The following is a 23,724-nucleotide window of genomic DNA, read 5'->3' on the forward strand; positions in this document are numbered from 1 at the left end:
TCGTTGATATCAATAATTCCCCTATAGTTGAAACTATATACTTACGCAATAAAATAATTAGTCTCTGGTCAAAAATACACATAGAGAACTTATTTTTAAAGTTTTTATATAAGCTTCGGCATCAATTTATTATAAAGGATTTAATAATTAACACTTTTGCCAATAATTACCTACCTTAATTATAAAAGCATCTTGGATGAGGTCGTTAATTTGCTTGTATATTTTTTTATAGATTTACTGCGGAATGGACTAAATTTAATTAAATTTGACAATAATTACATTTTAAACTAGATATGAAGACATAGTCGTGTCGTGAGTATCAAATACCATTTTGTATTTTTTAAACTTTGCTTTGATTTCATATAATATGTTTTAATATGATATTGCCATTGACTTATATCAGGCGTTTATGTACATGAAAAAGAAGTTAAGTGTGTGATTTTGAAAGTGAGATTCTCCATGTGACTTGAATTTTTACTTGACTACACAAAAAAGAAGGATAATGTTTTCAAGATTTATGTAAATTCTATATTCTATTATAACTTATAAATCCTAGAGTTTAAGAATATAAAATAATGTTAGGTTTGAAAACAAAAAAAATTACGTTCTGCACATAATACAACTATACTTCTTGGAAATAAGAAATATTATGTATAGAATGTAGTAATTTACATTTTATAATAACTGCATATAGACAATAGGTACCTATTTTCATTCCCCAAATTTAATCGTAAGCTATCCGCGGCCTTTTTAAACTACTACTTAGGTCTCTTAGTATCCATGTACTTTAGATACAAACTAATCAATATCCTGTGCCTAAAAGCACGTATTCATTTATTATTTTGTTTAACCTAATGTAAAAGTTTAAAGCACATTCAAATAACGCGGGCCTAAATGAGTTAACCATAAATAAATCGACAATACTGACAATATTACTTGCGAAAACTTCTGAAGATCATAGTCAATCAAGCGGCTTTAATCTAGCACGTAATTTTTGTCGTTTAAAAGATATCAATCAAGTTGCTTATCAACCCTTGACATTTGAAGTTTCTTGTTAAAGTTATTTTCTTTAATATCAGTTTTAAATACCTTTTTGATACCTGATGTACCTGCGATTTTATAAAACATCTGATTTATTCAAATTAATAAGAATCTACTTTTTCCATCAAACATAAATATTAAATAAACCACATAGTCATTAATGCTTGAATTAAGCGAGAATGAAGGCATTATTATTTTGATTTTATTCAAGAACCATTGACTATCAATAACACTAAACTTAACTAAAATAACAAACTGATAATGTTAAACTTAAATTGTTGTTTCTAATAAAAACTGCTATGGAAAATAATGCTCTTATTACTTCTGTATTCTCATAATGGTAAATAAGTATTGCCAGCATTTACCATTAAGTGGAATAAAATTTAATGCACTTAGCATTAAATTCTATTTGAAATAAAAATCTTTATCCTTGATTTAAGCCGCTTAACTGTCCTCGGATCTTATAAAAGTCATTTTATTTATTGCGTAAGTATAGACAAAATTATGTTGGCAGCATTGTCGATTGCTCAATGGGAGAATCACAATTTGTCATCATTACGAATTTAGATAAAAAGTAAAAACTAAGTTTTCATAAATTTTGTGGTGTCGTATAAAAGTAATATATAAAAATAGTTTTTGTTAGATACGTTATTGACTGAAGCGCTGTGTTACCTAGTGTAATTTTGTTTTATTGGGAAATAAATCTTATGTTGTGCAGTGCTCCGGGAAAATGAATAACTTCACAAAAACACCGAAAACCACACCGATTATTGAAGACTATGACATTTCAAACACAGTTCTTGGACTCGGAATCAATGGCAAGGTATGTGGAAATACTTAATTTTTACAAAAATAAAGAAAATCCCTTATTTCAAGTTCAACATTTTTGTTTACCTATGACGTCAAAGACCAAAATAGCATAAGTTTTTATCATTTAGCATTTGCATATAGCATAGTGTCGAAGAATTTATGATTTACAAATTTACGCAATTTTAATATTTAATAGTTTATTAGATTGAGATATTTATGTAAATATTAATATGTGTAAATTAGGTTGATGAAAGTTTCCAGCTTCCGGGAACGTCTAACTCATTCTACTATGTTATCTATCTATAATTTGATTTTATGGATACCTTTGCCCTTTATACTAATAATGATGCCCAATTACGACCTTTTTTTTACTTCTTACGTAAAAAAACACCTAATCTGAAATAGTAAATCTCTCATTTAATTCATTTTCATAAATAATTTCCAATATCTAACATCTGGGGTCGGGAATGAATTGATAGTAATGGGTACTAAGAGCCCCATTGCTAGCAAAATATTCTTCCACAAAGTCACCTTTCACATGGTCTGCCCTGGAAATTGTGGGTAGTTCTTTATGAATTCATTGCAATGGGCCTACTGACCTGGCATCACCACCACCTATCATTGCTCACCGCTGGCCTGCCAACAAAAATCAATAGCTGCGCTATTGGTTTTTATGGTGACAATATATTGAAAAAGTCAAATATGTGATCAAAAAATCATATAGCAAGCTAAATAAATGTAACACTTCAATCATATTACTTGTATGCATGTACTTAGCACATCAGCTATTATATATATTGTCTTTAAAGGAATGCAGTAGAATTACATTAATTCTATTTCTTCATTTGTATGTTATTCTTTATTTGTAAATTTATGTGTGTCATAAATGGCTCAAATAAAAAGTATGTATCTATCTATTCTAAACTTTTATTTAATTAAATAATCATTGATTTTATAAAAAAAAAATAAGCGAAGTTTAAAGATTAATATTTTAGAATCAAACCCACTGAATAATCATATCATATTTAAATTCAAGATCAAGATAATAAATAAAATGGGATAGAATATTTTAAGATTTACTTTTTTGCATAACAAATCTTTGCAAATAAGTAACTTCAATCATAGCAAAATTAATATGAGAATCATATCAGCCATTAACTGTCCATTGCTGAACATAGGCCTCCACCTTGGGTGTTTTGCAAGTAGCTACCACACTTGGCCCATGGGTGGCCTGCATTCAGGCTTTAGTGATGTCTTAAGAGGGATTCTGCTGCCCATTTCTTGACCATTCAATTTCATTTAGTCACCTCTTACAACATCCATGAGAAAGGTAGAAGTAGTCTATTCTATGCTATGATCACTCAGCAATTTGAAAAGGTAAAACTTTAAATATACTGAAGGCATTTTTTTTTATATAACTCAGAATGGCAAACAAGCTGACGGCCCACCTGATGGAAAGTGGTAACCGTCGCCTATAGACATGAGCAGTACCAACAAGAGGCCTGCACATCTGTATTGTTTACTAGCTTATTTGCCTGCGCCTTTGTGCGCATGAATCTCGGAAGTAAGAGTTACAATGAAATAGATCATTTCTAGATGGCTTATCGAAATAGAACATTACAATTATAATAGAACAGACTTTCAGGAGCACAATTGTAAAAACTGCATCCAGTTTTATATATATCCTATGTAGTGGTTTTTGTAGGTTGTTTAAGTAAACAATAGCCAAACAAAACACAAAAAGAAAACATTTTGGTTTCTTATGCTTTTATTAAGACTCCTCATATTAATTTTTCTTAAACATCTTCTATGTACACACATTGTTTTGTTATAGTTTTATTATATAATAATTTTTTACATAACATTATTTTACTTATTTATGAATTGAAGGAATTTAAACTAATTGTATACTTGATAGATTTTTTTTGTACTGTGTTTTCCTCATTAATTATATTAATATATTACTTTTAAACATGGAAGTTAATGAATATTCACTTATTATCTTTATATGGACTTTGTCCTAAGAGTTGAATAAGAACAATGAGGAGTAGTTAGTTTATTATAATATATACTGTCACATATATACACTGATCTACCTTTGCACCATGGCTCTATCTATGTGAATTAGGATAAAAAGTATCTTATCTATTGGTTCTTAATTTTATTGAAATCTATTAAGCCATTCGAACATAGTTAAGTAACAAACGTCTTTACAAACTCTTACATTTTAAACATGACTGTTTCTTGCAATTTGACTGTAATAAATATTGATAAAAATTACCCAATGTGTTAATCTAGATTAGTATCTATAAAACAATCCATTAAAACTATAAACAATGCAAAATCATTTGCATATAATTTAAAAAACTTATTAGTAAACAAACATATTATAACATCAATGAGTATTTTTTAACCATTTCAAAAAAAAAGTAAGAACCTGTTTCTTTTTCAAGTGGTTAAAAAATACTCAATAAAAAATATTCAGTCTTTTTTATGTTTGTTGTCTCATAACTCCATCAGTTATAAATCAATGTAGGATTTTTTTTTATGAAAGGATATATTTATTTACAGATTAGTTCAGTTCAGTTTAGTTTTTAGATCAAAATAACTGGTTTTGTCACAATTGAAGTTGTTTTTTTTTTTTCATCTTTAGTTATTCAGATAAATTGTTATAAAATTATTAGGTAAATAGTAAGCAATAATAACTAAGTTACTATGTTAGTTAGTTTATGTTAGTAGACATCTATTGTAACATTATGGAATGCAAATAAACAAATATACATACAAAACTATTCAGCTGTTTCTACATGATTGAAACATCCAAACATTACAAAATCGGGATTGTTAATTTAAAAAAGGAACGCCTTTTAAATAACGATTTACACATATTTTAAATACACTATTGCAACTTAATGGGATACATTTGTTTATGCGGGTAAATAGTAACTATGTACCAGCTTCTTTATCGCAGACGTCTTGTAAGTAGGTACTATTTACCTGCAAAAATAATGTATTTAAAATATCAGAGGGGCTTGTTTACCATATCTGTAGTCTGAAATGATTTTGTTTTAATGGGTGAAAATGGATTGGTATCTCCGCCTGCGCTATCAGTGAAAAATGATAAGCTATAAAGGGACCAGGTCAGTTCACCCGTTGTGAAGAACTCCACAAGAATTTACCATGATGGTTTCCAGGGGGAACCACGAGAGAAATAGAAAGGTGGGATATGGCGTGAAATTACTGGGTACAGAGGAATAACACCTGAGTCCTCAGGAATGGCAACGCATGGGAGGTATCATGGGCGAAACAGTATACTCTGTTATGTCCATGGTACTGCTCATGTCTATAGGCGACGGTTACCACTTTCCATCAGGTGGGCCATCAGCTTGTTTGCCATTCTAAGTTGTATAAAAAAAAACTTATGAATTCTTAAATATCTAAACGCATTTATTTTTATTTATTTATTTAAAGGAACACTAACAGCATATTGCATTATAAAACATATAACAAACATTAAATACAATACAATATTAATACAAATGCCTATTAAAGGTATTCACAGCATTTGCTTTAAAATAATTATATGGTATGAAATGAAGTAAACAATTTTAAGGAATTAAATAATACTAGGCGACAAATATTTAAACAATTGCGTTATTAGTTATGGAAGTATACATTTAAATATCTTAAATGCTCAGTAGATACAGTACAGACGATGCCGGGCGCGTCGCTAGTGTTAATACTTAATATGCTACGACCAATTATGTAATAGTTGAGTCATAAGTCATACAAACCATTAGTAATTTTATGTAACGTTCATTTTATCTATTGCCGGCAATTTCACCATCGTGGTTTGATAATTGCACAACAATGACTCATTACGACTGGCCCGCTCGATTAGGGGATTGAACGGCATTATCGTGCTCGTCTTTTTGTCGTGCACGACACTGTTATCATTCACCAATCACGTGACAGTTATATCATTGTCTCATCTGAAGGGTCAGATTTATGTATGTAATTTTTTATATATGTACCTATTTATTTTCCGATAAGTGTGGCAACATTGCATTTTTTTTATACAACTTAGAATGGCAAACAAGCTGACGGCCGACGACGAAAGTGGTAACCGTCGCCTATAGACATGAGCAGTACCATGGACATAACAGAGTATACTGTTTCGCCCATGATACCCCCCATGCGTTGCCATTCCTGAGGACTCAGGTTTTATTCCTCTGTACCCAGTAAATTCACGCCATATCCCACCCTTCAAACCGAAACACAGCCATGCAAACACAACTGCTTCACGGTTGAAACACGTATGGGACAGAGGTACCCAAACAATCGACTTTTGTACAAAGTCTCCCTCTGGTTATTTAATTATTTGACTATTTTTGTAGTACAAAGACAGACTGCCCTTAAAAGGTTTTACTATTCCTTATATGAAATTTACCTTTCGATTGTCCCTATTGATACTAAGTTGTATTCCATCCGTCCATTCGTACTTATATCGCCGGTCAAGAGCGTTCATGACTTTAAAAAAACCAGATGTTAAGTTAGACCTTTAGGAACACAACAGTAAAAGCCACATCTAGTTTTGTTCAGTAGTTTTTGTATGGCACCAGAACAAACATACAAACTGATATATAGTCAGACGAAATTTCTAAATTGTTTTAGCTCTTATTAATAAAACCTCATACGAATTTTTCGTAAATATCTCCTCTGTATTATATAAACATTGTTTAGTTACTATACAATTATATTTTAGTATAAACTTAAATAAAAAATTTAGAATAATTCTCAATATTATTATTTAAAATTATAATAAAAAGATAATTATTTTTAGTAATTTAATAAATAAAAATAATATCTCAAAATTAAACGTCTATGATTACTGTCGTGAGTATATGACTTAGTTTTCTTTTTTAACAAAGGAAACATCAATATGTTTCGGAGCTACATTTAGATAAATAAATCCTTCAGAAGGGATACGTATTGCTTTCTTGCCCCTAATTTGAATTTATTACCACGGTAGTTTAGATCGACTTAGATCTAATTTAATTCGCGTAAAATATATAAGTTATATATTATTATTTATTTATTATATATAATAATAGTATATATTTATATATTACTTAGAGTATTATATCTCGACTCGAATTATCGATTATCAACGACTCTTCGATCCATTGGTATTGCGTAGACACGTGTCTTTTGGATCAATACCAGCTGTTGAATTTCGTCACCGTACAACCGACACAAGCTAAAGTTCTATCGCCGCCATCTGAATAAGTGACGATCCTCGATCGTGCGTTTCTTCCACGCATAACTAAATTATGGAATCAATTCCCAGCTGCAGTATTTCCGAACAAATACGACATTGAAACCTTCAAGAAAGACCATATTTCTTCTTAAAAGGCTAGCAATCCACGTGCATGACGTTGCAGGCGCCTATGGGCGACAGTAATTACTTGTCAGGTGAGCCGCGTGCTCGATTTCCCCCTATGTTACATATATAATATATATAATCGTTTTAAGTAATACAAATTATAATATTGACTAACTTCTACCTTTTGACAATACAAAAGTGCAATACACTGTAAAGGTGAACACCGCAAAATGTCATGGACGGACAGCTATTACTGTTTATAACTTTATTTTCTTGGCACTTTTGTCAGCAATGAACAGCCAAATGTGTCTTTTTGACGATTGCTTCACACAAATTGCATATGTATTATTTTACCCAGAGCAGCTGAAGGCAAACGACCTCAAAAAAACTGTCCTTTTCAATTCATTTTTAAACTATACAGGGTAAAGTAAAATTCAATAACGGTACGTAAAACTAAGAATGAATTCACAGTATAAGACAGAAATTTCGTCAATCAAAGATTCAAAATCTCTAAAAATATATATAAATAAATAAAATGTTCAGTCTCGTATACTATTCGAGAGATATAATCCTTTTAGATGTATTAGGAATTATTCAGATGTGTTATGTTGTTCTTGTGTTGTAACTGTAACACCCATTATTATTGTATTTTTTTTTATTTTATTTTTTTTTTTGTCTCTACAAATGCACAATTTCTATCAGACATTCAAAGGTTGACTGGAAGGAAACCCTTTAATGGTTCCCGTCATTGTACTCATTACATTACTTTTTTTTTTTGTATCCTATAATTTAAGATTTTACTGTACAATAAAGTGTTACAAACAAACTCGTAACCCAACAGCTGCAGCAACAGCCCCGTGTTAGTATGGGAGGCTTAAAATTTTCTGTCAATTTTCGACATCTGTTCAAGTTTCTTTGGTGAATATATTCACTTATAGAACACTCCCTGGAGGAACGTATTGGGATTGATAAAGGGTATAAAAGTTCTATTGCTAGCAATATACCTTATCAGTTCGACCTCCACGCGGTTCGTCATGATGGGTCAATTAATCTGCTTTCGTTCTCATATATCACCTCTCACTGATGTCCCGCCCGCCAATGTATACCGATATCACAGGCGAAGTTGCTATTTTATACTCACCCATTAGAAAAGAAAGAAAAATAGAACACCATCGATGCTAATGATTTCACCCTGTATATAGGTATCGTAAAATTTATAAATATTTTGAAAGTACATAACTATGAATGAATGAATGAGTATACTTTATTTGCATTATACAATATAGGAAATAAACAAGACAATTTACAAACATAACTATGTTAAAAGTAACAGGTTCCGCACAATCAATTGACTGATTTCTGGCTTTATATAAATTAAAAGAACAAAAACTACACTGCGAAATGTCAGGGGCGAGCATAGCTATTACTGAATGCCTGTCTTGTTGCCTTCATCTTTTGTTGAAATGTTACTATTATGTAGGTTCATGGTAGTAAATTATTGGTAGAAGATAATTTGCTGTTGGCAAATAGCAGTAGTATTAAAATAATGGCTGTGTTTCGGTTTGAAGGGTGGGATATGGCAGTGAATTTACAGAGTACAGAGGCATAACATCTTAGTCCTCAGAAATGGCAATGCATGGGGGGCATCATGGGCAAAACAGTATAATATGTTATGTCGATGATACTGTTCATGTCTATAAGCGACGGTTACCACTTTCCATCAAGTGGGCAGTCAGCTTGTTTCCCATTCTAAGTTGCATAAAGAAAATGGTATTTTAGATTAAATTATTGTAATAATCTTGAAGGTTTAAATTTTTTTTTTAAATAAAATACAGCCTATGTTACTATCAATGTAGCTTTGTTCTTTGAATAATTAAAATCGGTGAGTAGTTTTTGAGATTATCCATTACAAACAAACAAACATATGCAACACATCAAATCTATCCTCTTTATAAAAATAATTTATATTCCTTGATTCATTTTAAATCTACGAGTACCTACGACAAGTATTTGCTTAACCTATTTGATCCTTTTTGGTCAGATTACGTCATAGTGTTAACGTTTAAGCCACCTGCCTTGTTAATCATCTAGTTAATTGTGCCAAGAAGTCAAGACAAAGCGTCTGAATTACCACATGGAGGGCGGCACGAGAATAGTATGACGTTTTTGGGTTACGGTTAATGTTGAAATATGTAATTTAATTATTCTCTCCTACTTTCTTATATGTGTGCGTATAGTAATACACATACATATAGGTATGTCTTTTTTTTTTATTGGATGAAAATGGAATGGTAACCCCGCCTGCGCTAACGGGATACGCTGGCGGGGCACCAGTGAAGGGTGATCGATGAGAATGAAAACGGGCCAGTTAGCTAATAATGATGAATTCATCAGGAATTAACCATGATAGTTTCCACGGGGAACCGCGAGGAGGTCAACCTGGTTGGGTATATTGCTAGCAATGGGATTCTCAGTCTCCATTACTAACAATCCCTTTCCCCCTATATAGGTATGTCATGCCTATCACACTAAACAGACTCCAAAAGTAATAACATTTCTTTGTTTCGCTAGTGTTTTATTTTTAATGGTATAAGTATTATATTAGCATACAATATCAGCCGTTAGGGGGGAAAGGGATTGTTAGTGATGGAGACTAACAATCCCATTGCTAGCAATATACCCAGCCAGGTCGACCTCCTCGCGGTTCTCCCTGGAAACTATCATGGTAATGGCATAATTCCTTGTAAATTCGTCACGATGGGCTAACTGGCCTGTTTTCATTCTCATCGATCACCCTTCACTGGTGCCCCGCCAGCGTATCCCATTCCCTATCCCATATCCCAGCGGGTTTACCATTCCATTTTCAGCCATCAAAAAAAAATATATCAGTCGTTAACTATTCACTGCTGAACGTAATAAAGCTCCATAAAAGGAGTTTCGCCAGTACTTGCCACGCTTGGCAAGCGTATTGGCAACCGTAGTTAGACTTTGGTGATGTTTTATGAGTGACTCTCCTGCCCAACTCTCGACCATTAAGTTCCCATAGTTGCCTCTTACCTCTTGATTTTTGACATACTTGTATATGAGAGCTTTTTTATAGTGCAGAGAAAGTCGTAATGAAATTTGGTAAATTCAAATTTCAGAATCAAATAAACACAAGATTGTCTTTCTATAAATATAGATACGACTATGTATATAATAATTTTGGGAAGTATTGACTAATTCTTGGCGCACTTATTCAGTACCGTGACGCACCGTTTCTTACGTGTAGGAGTTCTTGTCTTGATGCAAATTAAAGAATAACTTTCCTATGATCGTTTGTCGAGAAATTTCCAAAAAATGTTGCTTACTATAGCGAGCCATGGCTGTGATAGTAACTACGAGTTTTTTTTTTTTCTTTTATACAACTTAGAATGGCAAACAAGCTGACGGCCCACCTGATGGAAAGTGGTAACCGTCGCCTATAGACATGAGCAGTACCATGGACATAACAGAGTATACTGTTACGCCCATGATACCCTCCATGCGGTGCCATTCCTGAGGACTCAGAGTACGTGGGTTATTTCGAATAAGTGCAGTTTGCAGTAAATTTCGCCTTTCTTTTTCTCACATACAAACTGCGTGCTCCTATGAAAAGACTTATTACTGGTAACTTGATTACAATTGTTTTGTTTAAATCCGCTACCGTTAGTATGTGTGTGAGTGCCAACACTCGAAGATTGATCACTACTATTAATTATCATTATTTCTTCAAGTGTTGGCTAATGTTAGCGGAATTAAACAAAATAAGCCTAATCAAATAAACAGTGATATGGACTTCCGCAAGATAAAACCTAGTTCAATAAGATTTATCAATGAACGAAGTAAAAAATGTAATTTACAGTTTTATTGCACTGGGATTAGGGAGTTTTCATTGGCATTCTCATTGGCGTTATAAAAACTCTACCCTATGATTAAATAAACAAGACGTATTTATGTGATTTTGACTTAACTTGCTATTGCAGTATTTTAATGTAATATACCTATTTGTACCGCTTGATCCCGATATATAATTGGTCACCCCTTCCTTTCCCGTGGTACACCCACGGGAAAGGAAGGGGTAACTTATTCTATGCCAGGACCACACGGCGAGTATATTACAATAATAAGTAATATTTTATCAGTCACAATAGATAAATAGCAAACGGCTTCTCTAGATAAATAGCAAACGAATAGAACAATAGAATCGTTAACGCTAGCGAATCAATAAAATGAGAATAATTAATTAATTCCGGTAATTTCGTTTGCCACTTGGACAGAATTTGAAGTCAATTGAAGTCATGTAATTTTCTTCAACTTCAAATAGTATAAGTTTTTATTTATTTATTTACACTTTATTGGACCTTTTACAAAAGAATACAGTAAATTTTAATGATATTTTTTTTTTATCTTTTTTATTTAGAGGCTTTTATCCTATAAGGATATGTTAGCCTCATCATACCCTGATTTTATAAAATACCTCACGTACTTAAAACATTAATACATAAATAAATAATACATAAAATTTTAATGATAAATGACACAAATGGCGGTTTTATCGCTAACCTATCTCCCGACAAAGTTATACGATTTTAATTGTCTACATACAGAGATAATCCCGTGTCTGTCTGTAGATGTTAATAGGTTATTTCTGTTGGTGGTCATCAATTAAAACATTATGAAATTATGAAACGGTATTTATACGCCGTCCGTCATGGAGGAAACGCATTCTTCCTTTAATGAGAGGTTGTACAAATTTTGACTTATTGCCAAATAGTTTTAATCGAGGTGAATCGGAAATAGCAGAGTTGTTTATAATTACCTATTAATCAAGGATGTTTACTAATCCAAATATAAATATACAACCTCATTAGTTACTTATCTGTAACTATCGTTGTAGCCTGATTGCTTGTCTTTATCTCAAGTTTTCATAAAGTTGCAAATGAGGCCCTTAGACGGTATCTAATTGGTGTAAAGTGATGCTATTTCGATATTACGTTGCCAACTTAACGATGATAAATTTTGCTAATAATTACTATCATGAAATTTAATAGCTTTCTCACGAGGATTTCAAAAACTCGATTATTTTTAGTAGATGTCTTTATTGTACGAGAGATTTCATGTTTCTATGTTTGTGTATTCCAATTGAAGAGAAAAAATAGAGAGTAGAAAAAAAAAATTATTGTTTGTACTCATTGTTTATTTTCCACACTTATCACTATTTTGATACACTACTTTTTATATATTATATTAAGTTATATTATTATTAATATGATATATATTATATTATATTTGTACATTTGTTAATCATGCTTAAACGGCTGAAATTTGGTACACAAGTGCTTTATATATTAACTTATCGCGTAGAATACTTGATATATTGATTGACGTGGGCAAAACCAAGGGAAATAGCTATACTCATTATTTGTCAAAGATCGTCATTCGTAATTTGTTCTAATCCTATTAATATAATAAATACGAAATATTTATAACGATGAATGGAAGGATGTTTGTTGCTTTTTCACGCAAAAACTACTTAACGGGTTTATTTTAAATTTGGTACACGTACATATAGCAACTTATTAATTTTTATTTATGCAACTTAGAATGGCAAACAAGCTGATGGCCCACCTGATGGAAAGTGGTAACCGTTGCCTATGAGCAGTACCATGGACATAACAGAGTATACTGTTTCGCCCATGCATTCCTCTGTACCCTGTAAATTCACTGCCATATCCCACTCTTCAAACCGAAACACAGCTATGCAAAGACAACTGCTGCACGGTAGAAACACGAATGGTACAGAGGTCCATTATTGGGGGGAAAGGGATTGTTAATAATAGAGACTGAGAATCTCATTGCTAGCAATATACCCAACCACGTCGACCACCTCGCGGTTCCCCTTGGAAACTATCATGGTTAATTCCTGATGAATTCATCATGATTAGCTAACTGGCCTGTTTTCATTCTCATCTATCACCCTTCACTGGTGCTCCGCCAGCGTGTCCCGTTAGCGCAGGCGGGATTGCCATTCCATTTTCACTCATCAAAAAAAAATTATACAGAGGTGCCAAGCAAACGACTTTTGTACAAAGTCTGCCTCCAATATATGTAAAAATAAAGATTTCGTATCACCGCACATTGTTCACAATGTCAATGCCTCATACTGCGCATTGTTATCTCCGCCTAATTCCCGTATGTAATTTTATGTAAACAGATAGTGCCTACGTTATCGGAAAACCGGTTCGCGAACGGAAAATGCTCGGAAATTACGCCAACTACGTAGTAGAGCTGCAACTTGATTATTGGCCCGGCGCTAATGTACCCACGCCACTGTAGGAGTGTAAACTTATTCACCATTACTGCAGTGAATTAATGATTGCGGTATTTTTATTCCATTACTAATGAAATGCCAAAGTATGACGAATAAGCTGACGTTTCAACTGTTAACTGTAGTGACCATGAGCGTTTCTTTTAAACTTTTTAAATAAAAATAATGCAATGGTGATTCACGGGTTCTATAATACACCCTATCAGGTCGACATCCACCCGGTTCCCCCTGGAAAAATGGACCAACTGACCTGCTTCATCCCTCATTGTTGCCCCACTAGTGTATACAGATAATGCAGGCAGGGTCATTTTTACCCATTAAAATAAAATGTGAACTTATCAATATATTATCATCCAAAAAAAGTCAGCAGTAAAATAAATTTCATGTGATATATATTTACATATTCAATAAGCTACAGTGACCGTTTACTATCACACGAGCTGTATGCTTGTTTGTCATCATTGTGGTATTAAAAAAAAAATTCACGTTTCATCGAATTTCTGAGAGCAATATATGAAATTTATTTAAAAAAGCAAAGCTTTGGAAATTTAATGATTCAATAAGTATTTAGTTATCCCATTAATATAATAAATGCGACAGTTCGTAACGATGCATGGATGCATGTTTGTTATTCTTTTATGCAAAAACTAATAAACAGATTTGAATGAAATCTGTTTATTAGTTATAGAAAAACCTGTGTATTAAACACAGATAGATAATATTGTAACTTTGTACATAAAATACTTTATACTTACTGATTTAAACGGACAAAGCCGCGGAAAACAGCCAGTTATAAATAAATAAACGAAAATAAACTAGACGACTATGTATAATATTATTATACCGTAGTTTTAGCGCGTAGGTGCTAAATAAATTGAAATTTTCTATGTAGGCTCCATCCAAAATTTTCACAAGGATCAAAGCATGTGCTTTCTCTGTACTGAATCCTCGCCTTATTAATATTTATTGTGTATTAATATTTATTATATCGTATCTTTTGTCGTGTTGTCGGGACCACGTTCTATGCTGTGCCATAGAATGGGCCACCCTTTACGTGTGGTAAGAGGCGATTAACGCATCTTAATAGTCGAGGGATGGACAGCAGCGTCCCTCTTAAAACATCACCAAAGCCTAACTTAATAGGAAAATTACAAGCCACGTAGGATGTTTTCATTCTAGCTCTCCAGAATGAGAACGCACGAGGAATACCATGAGTATCACAATGCATTCTGTGCGGTCTATGGTGTATAAATTATATGTGGTTTATGTAAAAAAAAAAACTTGTAATAGACATAAACAACATTATATCTATCACAAGTTTTTTTTTTATTGTTAGCCACTTAATGTCTAACTGCGGTCGTAAATCTAACCAATTTTATGTTGGTTTTTATTTCATATGAATGCGTAAAAGAACGTAATTCGCCTACATTTGCCACCTATCATTTGGTGTAAACATGTTGTAAATTTCGAAGAATAAACAACAAATATCTTAGTTCAGTAAACAGATTGTTCTTAGTAAAATCCCAGTTTCTACTGTATTTACAATACCTCGTTTAGATTGTGAGTCAAATGGCTATGATTGTACTTTTAACGAGAACAACGGAATTAATATCTCGCTACTGTAAACCAAATAGGATACTTGCTTATCTATATTGAAACATTATATTTGTGGTTGTGGTTTGTACGTATCTATTATAGACTCATTCGTCGTTCGTATCATTAACCGACTTCAAAAAGGTGCTTCTTAGTTCTATTGTATTTTTTTTTTATGTTTGTTACCTCATAACTCCTTCAGTTGTAAACCGATTTAGTAAATTCTTTTTTTTTTATCTGAAGGAATATATGTACAGTTTGGTCCCATAGAAATTTTATTAAAAATGGTTCAATAATATACTTTTTAGGCCAAAATAATTGATTTTGCCACAATTGAAGTCGGTTTTTGTTTTGTGCAACAAAATTTTATATTCTTATAGTATATTACTTGTGTTTAATAAATAATATAAATAAAGTTTACTAGCGTTTTGCCTGCTATTTCGTACGCAAGGATTTCAAAAGTAGAAAAAAATAGAATACTTCTAGATAGAGTATCGAAATAAAACAAATACCAGAATTTAAATTAGACCTTCAGGAGTATAACTGTGAAAATTGCATTCAATTTGGTGCAGTAAGTTTTACGTGATGCCAGAACAAACATACAGACTGACAAATATTTCAAAATTTTTTTTTTTTTTTTACTATAGCTCATATAAGACCCCTCATATAATTTTTCCTTAATATCTCCCAATTACAGATATCCTCATTACATTTTCAACCGACTCTAAAAATTAAGTTTTATTTTTTTATAAATAGGAACTTTTTGAACACCTCTGTACATTATTGATACCCATTAATTCCTTTCTTTCTTTAACTAGGGAGAGTAGATAAAACCTTATCTAAGAAATTAGTTCAGGGTACAATAGGGCTGATATACCTGCAAAAGGTAAAAGCTCTTAAGTAAAAAATAAACCTGGCTCGAGATTAATATATATGTTATATGTCAGCGATATAAGTAATTCTCTATAACAAACATATTTCAATCTTTCAGGTGGTGGAATGTCACGAGAAGAGAACACAAAAGAAACGGGCGCTTAAAGTTCTGCATGACAGCGCAAAGGCCAGAAGAGAGGTAGAACTTCACTGGAGAGCCAGCGGTTGTAGGCACATAGTGGAAGTTAGTATACATTATGTATCCATTAGTAAATTCCTTCTATATATCCTATTTAAGAGCTTCGCTCTTGTCGGTGAAGCTCTTGCCACTTACTACGATTTTCAGCGAGTCTCTTCACCTCTTGATACGACACGACACCAACTCCTTCCTTGATCTGCCTGATATAACTATGCCTCGGTCTCCCTCTTCCCCTCCTTCCTTCTATCTTACCTTCTATTATAATGTTCATAAGTTCGTCGTGTCGTATCAAGTGTCCCAACATTTTTTCTTAGTAAATTCCTTAGATATTATTAAATGAAATGCGAACAGTTGTAAAGAAAATAGAAAATGTATTAAAGATTTTAGAACATCTGCAACATGGGAGTATGTTCTCTATCTATGGTAAAAATAATCTATCGATCGGAAAAATAATTATCAAAATCAATTTATAATTGGCGTGGTTATCACGTTATTAGAGATAAAACAAATAAAGAAATAAAACAAAATAAATAAATGAATAAAATAAAGTAAGTAGACTTCAGTAAGAGGCTTCTTTTTCAAATAGCATAGAAATAAAACCGTTAGAAACTAGAAAATACTAACTTTTTATCGTTCCCTTTTTAAACTTTAACTCTCGGCGCAAAGTAGTATTACAAGTTTGAAGCCTTTGTATATTTATTTCTTCGGAACTCGGATTCGGAATAACTCTCTAGTATCGAATTTTCAAACGGATAGATAAATTCCAAAGCAGTTTAGGTTTTAATTTCAGTTTGTTCTTAGCTTAGTTTTAAAGAAAAAATCCTAAGAGTTTTCACTTTTTTTCAGTTACTTTTTAACTAGCTATTTAGAAACCTCGTTCATTGCTGCACTAATTTTTGCATGATACCGGAACATAATTATTAAGACTCCATATATACATATATATATTTTAATATCTCATAAGTAATATAAGTATAAACAATCTTCAATGTAAAGTCAACATTTTCTAGGTTATTTAAAGTTCCGTATCTCCAGCGATAAAATGAATCCATATTAAAATGATTGAGCACTCGGCAATGATTAATTACGAATAATCATTGTAGATTTAAATATAATCAATATACTTACGATAAATATGATATTTTTTATAATAAAAATTCAAATGAGTACGGTTTGAACTCGCATTTATTAATTACTAGTCTGCAGATATATTTTTTATGTAAATTATATACATATTTCTCGTATATCTAAGTACCTAGTGTGCTTGATTTATTCACAAATGACGTCACTATAGATTTTTTTAATGAGAATAGAATAGGTAACCGCGCCTGCACTATCAACATACGCTGGCGGGTCACCAGTAAGAAAGGATAGATGAAGGTAAAAGCAGGTCAGTTAGCCCATCATGACTAATTCCCCAAGAATTAATTACTATGGTTTCCAGAGAGAACCGCGTGGAGGTTCAACACATAGGGTATTTTGTTAGCAATGAGGCTGTTAAACCCTATTACTAAAAATCCCTTTAACCCTTCTTTGCATACTGGTGGAAATTTCCATCATAACATTGAATGCCTAAAACTTATATAAAAGACCAAGTTCACTCTAAGTTGATTGTGTCTGGATAATTTTTTAATGTCCATTGCAGAAAAAAAAACATAGCTCTCAAATCTATTGTTTTAACCAATTTTCCTTTAATTTTAAACATGAATTATATGACTTTGATTTCACCAATAAAAAAATCATGCAAAGAAGGGTTAACCTCCATTGCTATAGGCGTACTATAACACGGAACCCGGGACCCCAACATTATGGCGCGGCGAGGGATGCCGTGGTGGTTTTAGCCCGTAGGAGTCCGGCAGTACCCATGCGCCTCTCTTAGGGCGTTTGGCTCTGCATGATGCATTTCCCCACGAAAAAAAAGGCGTACTATAACACAGATAATAAAATACCATAACCATCTTAATATACTCAAATTTATGGTGCTGTTCATGCCTATATATGATAAATACTAGTTTTCATCAAATGAACCGTCAGCTTGTTAGTCATTCTCAGTTGTATTAAAAATAAAGTTATTGGTAAACATAAGCCTTCTCCCCATAAAAAACGGTCCCAAGCCACATGCATCCACTGACTCCTTGCAACGTATTTAAGGTCGTTGCTCCATCTGGTTAAGGGTCGCCTACACTGCCTTCTTTAGGCATAGTTACAAAAAAATTCCAAATATAATTGAAGACAGACATATAACATACATTATTGTTTTTAGCGATACACGATCACCCCAAACGCTTGGTCCTAGTTAGGATACCCTTTGTAAAGAACCAAACTAAAAATACCCAAGTGGTCTTCTATAAAATAATTTCCACATTTTTAGACTAAATTTCGTGTTTTCGTTCATACCGAAATCAGCTCAGTAAATGCAAGTTAATATTTCGTTCGTCATAAATCCTACCATAAAAATCCAAAGGACCGAGATTTTGATATTTTTAAACAGTATGTATTATGTAATTTTAATATCAAATTTGTGTTTCGTCCGGCACCGAAATTTTGGAAAACATTTCATGGTAGACTCCCAGATCCCGGATAGTTCAGAAAAGTTCTCTTTCTAAATTGGCCCAACCAGGAATCGAGTACGAAACATCGAAAATATATTTTAGTCTGTCCAAATACCTACTCGGAGATTTCAATATCTTCTGTAGACGTTTCACGCTCAAATGATTTTATTCTATAAACTAATACCGTTACGTCTAGACGATTTATTGAACCATTGTTCTAAACTCCATCGTAGTGCAGATTTGTTTTATAAATCTCGATGTTTAAATCTAATTTTGTAACAAATTACTTCGCACGTAATGTCATCCTCGTGGCATGTGCGTCATCTATATGTTTAGTTAATATGTTTTGTATATACAAATGCAAATAATATTCTTTTTTTTTATGAGTAAAAATGGAATGGTAACCCCGCCTGCGCTATCGGTACACGTTGACGGGGCACCAGTGATAGATAATAGGTGAGGATGAAAGCAGGTCAGTTGGCCCATCGTGAAGAATTCAACAAGAATTAACCACGATGGTTTCCAGGGGGAACCGCGTGGAGATCGACCTGATAGAGTATATTGCTACTAATGCAGCTAGGTGGCTCATTCTATGCCGGAACTATACCAACAGTATTTTCAAAGATTCTTCTTAATATTAATAACTAAGTCTAATCATAATAAAAAAAGTAAAAATTTTTTTTTTCTAAACCACAGATAATAGATGTGTACGACAACACCTACGGCGGGAAACGATGTTTGCTGGTTGTAATGGAATGCATGGCCGGAGGCGAGCTGTTCCAGAGAATACAAGACAACAGCGAGGGAGCATTCACTGAACGACAAGCTGCCGAAGTAAGTACTGACTTTATTAAAGGTCCCCCCTAATAATTATATTGCGCCCCTATATCCCATAGCGAGGATGGAATGCTTAAACCAAGTACCTTTGTCACCCAAAAAAAAATCTTATTAAACGACTGCCTAAAAGAATACCATTTTCAGAATTTAAATATGTGAGTGATTTCTTTATTACACCATAACTTCTAAATGCCTGTACAGATTTTGATGTATGGGGTATTGTTTGAATTCTTACCTTAATTTTTTTTTATACAACTTAGAATAGCAAACAAGCTGACGGCCCACCTGATGAAAAGTTGTAATCGTCGCTTATAGATAAAAAAATAATCCAAGTGACACTATAAATTTATTGCAAGTATTTTTTTTTACAATGGTGGTCTAGATACTGTGTCTATAGATTGTCTACAATAACATGGCACGCCCCTTCGAAATCCAAAAAATTAAAAATGTGGGAATGTAATTATTCTATCTTATATTAAATGCCTTGGTCGCAACCTTGTCGACCAAGGCTTATAATATTATACTTCTCTATCTGGACACCTATTGAAGACATTTCCTCACGCACACAAACAGAGCATCACATCTGTATATGGTCACACGTTGAAGTAAAGAGTTGAAGGCAATCTTTTTTTTTTTATCTGTCAGTCTGTATTTTTGTTCCCGCAACACAAAAACTACTGCACAAAATTTGATCCAGTTTTCAAAACTGTGTTAGTTTCACAGTTGTGTTCCTAAATGTCAAACTTAAAATCTGATGGGTTTTTCTACTTGATACGCAATCTAAAAGTAGTCTATGTCATTAGTTTTCCTAATGATGACGTTCAACTGTCACGTGACCGATGACTGGTTTGTAACGTTCATAATATAAATTAGCAAGGCAGTTCAATTTACGCCGTAATCTGCCTGGAAATAAGAGTTCATAATACGACCCCTGATATCCACTCATGTTATATAACGGGCAAAAGCTTATCCTTATATAAATATATTTTTAGATAATGCACTCCATCTGCGTCGCGGTCCGACATCTGCACGACTCCAACATTGCACACCGCGACATCAAGCCCGAAAACCTCCTGTACACAAGCATGGAACCGAACGCACTCCTCAAGCTCACAGACTTCGGATTCGCAAAGGAGACGCTAACACCCGCCGACACGCTCCAGACTCCCTGCTACACACCGTACTACGTTGCGCCCGAGGTTCGTAACGGATTTATGTTCCTCATACAGTCAACAAATTGAAGTAGATAATGGAGGGGGGGCAGGATTATTAGTAATGGGGATCTGACAGCGTCATTATTATTAGAAAGAAGGGAATTACTATCGTTGTTGTATCTAAATTTTTCTTTTTTTTTGATGGGTGAAAATGGAATGGTAACCCCGCCTGCGCTAACGGAATACGCTGGCGGAGCACCAGTGAAAGGTGATAGATGAGATTGAAAACAGGCCAGTTAGCCCATCATGATGAATTCATCAGGAATTAACCATAATAATTTCCAGAGAGAACCGCGAAGAGGTCGACCTGGTTGAGTATATTGCTAGCAATGGGATTCTCAGTCTCCATTACTAACAATCCCTTTCCCCCTGTACATCCATGTTGTTTCCTCTGGAAACCATCTTGTTTATTTTTTATGGACTCGTCACTATAGGCCTGTTTCTTCTTCACCTATCACTTCTCACAGATGCCCAGTGTATACCGATAACGCAGGCAGGATTACCATTTCATTATCAGCCATTAAAAAGTTATTAAGTAAATAATGGTGACTTTATAAAACAAGGATCAGATCTGAACTAAACTATTTTACCTTTTTTTAAATCACCCCAATTTCCTTATAAGCAAACTGGTCTTGAGGTATTTTTACGGGATAGAAATGGAGTGGCCTGCTCTATTGGTATACACGCTGCCGAGACGCTAGTGAGAGACAATAGATGAAGATGAAAGCAGGTCAGTTGGCCACCATGACAATTTTCACAAGAATTAAACACGGTATCCATGGATATTGGGAAATATTGCTAGCTATGGAACTACTGAAGTAATAAAGTTAATCAAGTAGTGCCCGAACTCGCCGACATCTAAAAGGGGTGCCACAGTCAGTGTTACTGATGTCTATGGAATACCAGGCGGGTCGTATGCTTGCTACATTCGTAGTACAAAAAGTGCCTCGCCGTTTTCTACATTTATAAACCTGTACTGTAATAAAATGATTTTTTATAATTACAGGTTTTGGGTCCCGAAAAGTACGATAAATCGTGCGACATTTGGTCTCTGGGCGTAGTGATGTACATTCTGCTCTGTGGGTTCCCTCCATTCTATTCCAACCACGGTCTTGCCATATCGCCCGGAATGAAAAAGGTTTGTATACCTACAATGTTGTCCTGTTTTTTGTCACGGTTTTTTTTTATTATTTTTATAAATATTTTAACCTATTTTTCTCGTGAAATCCGCTTATCTAATGCAAAAAGAATTTTTCAAATCCGTCTGGTGGTAGTTTCAGAGATTAACGCGTTCAAACAAACATTTTTCTATATTATTATGAACAAATTTATACCATACCATTTTTTTATATAATTTTTTTCTCCCTTCCAGCGTATAAGGCTGGGTCAATACGACTTCCCTGAGCCAGAGTGGTCCAACGTGTCATCGGAAGCCAAGAATCTCATCAAGGGAATGCTGTCCGTGGACCCGGCCAAGCGCCTCACCATACATCAAGTATGTAATACTAGCAACTAAGCGCGACTTTACTTTGGGTGTTCTGTTATTTTTTTTTTTCTGGGTTAAACATTACAATAATTAACACAATACAATAAAAAAGTGTTTACAAAATTTGTTTACCACTGACGAAGTTATGACGTCCTTCTTTTTGAAATCAGCTGAAAAAATACTATTTCAGTATGTGTGCTTTTTTTTATACAACTTAGAATGGCAAACAAGCTGACGGCCCACCTGATGGAAAGTGGTAACCGTCGCCTATAGACATGAGCAGTACCATGGACATAACAGAGTATAATATTTCGTCCATGATACCCCCCATGTGTTGCCATTCCTGAGGACTCAGGTTTTATTCCTCTGTACCCAGTAAATTCACGCCATATCCCACTCTTCAAATCGAAACACAGCCATGCAAACACAGCTGCTTCTTATCAGTCGTCTAGTATATGCTCTTTTTATTTTCGGATCAGATGATACTATGCGATATGTCCAGGAATATATTTTTTCGGGATTGTCCAATAAGCTAAAAATATCCTAATGGAAAGTGACAGGATATTTATAATAATATAAATATTATGTACTATTTTCCTGCAAACAAAATCTCATCCTGTTAAGTCCCGATAGTGTATTTAAAATACGATTTTTTATAAATATTTCCAGGTAATGGCCAGCCCCTGGATCCGACAGTACACGCAAGTACCACAGACGCCCTTATACACACACACGCTACTTCGCGAAGGGGGCGAGGCGTGGGCGGATGTCCAAGATGAGATGACAAGATCGTTGGCCACGATGCGAGTCGATTATGATCAAGTATGTCCTGTAATCATGCTTCATTACCTCAAAACTTTATTTAATTTATTTACATTAACACATTTTGTATTATTTAAAAATCTGGCTTCGATTCCCATCTGATCAAGTTATGGGAAAGTAAATTTTTGATGCTGCAAATAATTTAGGAATCTGATTGTGCATTTTTAAATATTTTTAAAGCGCCTTTTCTTTGTAAGTAAGCTAACATTGCTAGATATAGACATACATATGTATCCATCGCGCCTATCTCCCATTGGGGTAGGCAGAAACAATGAAACGTCAAATGCTTCGATTCAGACTTCTTTTGCAATGAGGGAGGTGAGCAGAGTAAAACACACTTCAGATTTACATGATGAGTACTCTGGTCATAACCAATTACAATATCTCTTATTTTAACTTCTACGTGCTAATATGGAATGTATTATTAGGAAGTTATTTCAAACTTTTTGCTATGTTCATGGAACGTGTCATTAGTTACGTTACCATATCACACTTTCCTCTACAATCATTAATATTTTCATACACGCTTGCCGGTTACGGGTACTTTTAATTTGGCCCTTTT

At 33.6% G+C, this 23,724-nt stretch overlaps 1 protein-coding gene across 1 annotated transcript in view; it reads left to right on the forward strand.

The window, feature by feature from the left end:
• Positions 1–1,558: 1,558 nt before the first annotated feature.
• LOC113515814 (MAP kinase-activated protein kinase 2) overlaps positions 1,559–23,724 on the forward strand; it is a 28,119-nt gene continuing 5,953 nt past the window's right edge. Inside the window, exons 1-7 of the mRNA XM_052893174.1 lie at positions 1,559–1,864; positions 16,171–16,296; positions 19,500–19,637; positions 20,633–20,839; positions 21,861–21,992; positions 22,227–22,349; positions 23,010–23,162. Coding sequence (XP_052749134.1) covers positions 1,772–1,864; positions 16,171–16,296; positions 19,500–19,637; positions 20,633–20,839; positions 21,861–21,992; positions 22,227–22,349; positions 23,010–23,162 — 972 coding nt within the window. The 5' untranslated portion in view covers positions 1,559–1,771. The remainder of the gene's footprint in view (positions 1,865–16,170; positions 16,297–19,499; positions 19,638–20,632; positions 20,840–21,860; positions 21,993–22,226; positions 22,350–23,009; positions 23,163–23,724) is intronic.

Source organism: Galleria mellonella, unplaced genomic scaffold (genome assembly GCF_026898425.1).
Source record: "Galleria mellonella isolate WM207_F2 unplaced genomic scaffold, CSIRO_AGI_GalMel_v1 utg172, whole genome shotgun sequence".
NCBI classification, from domain to species: domain Eukaryota; kingdom Metazoa; phylum Arthropoda; class Insecta; order Lepidoptera; family Pyralidae; genus Galleria; species Galleria mellonella.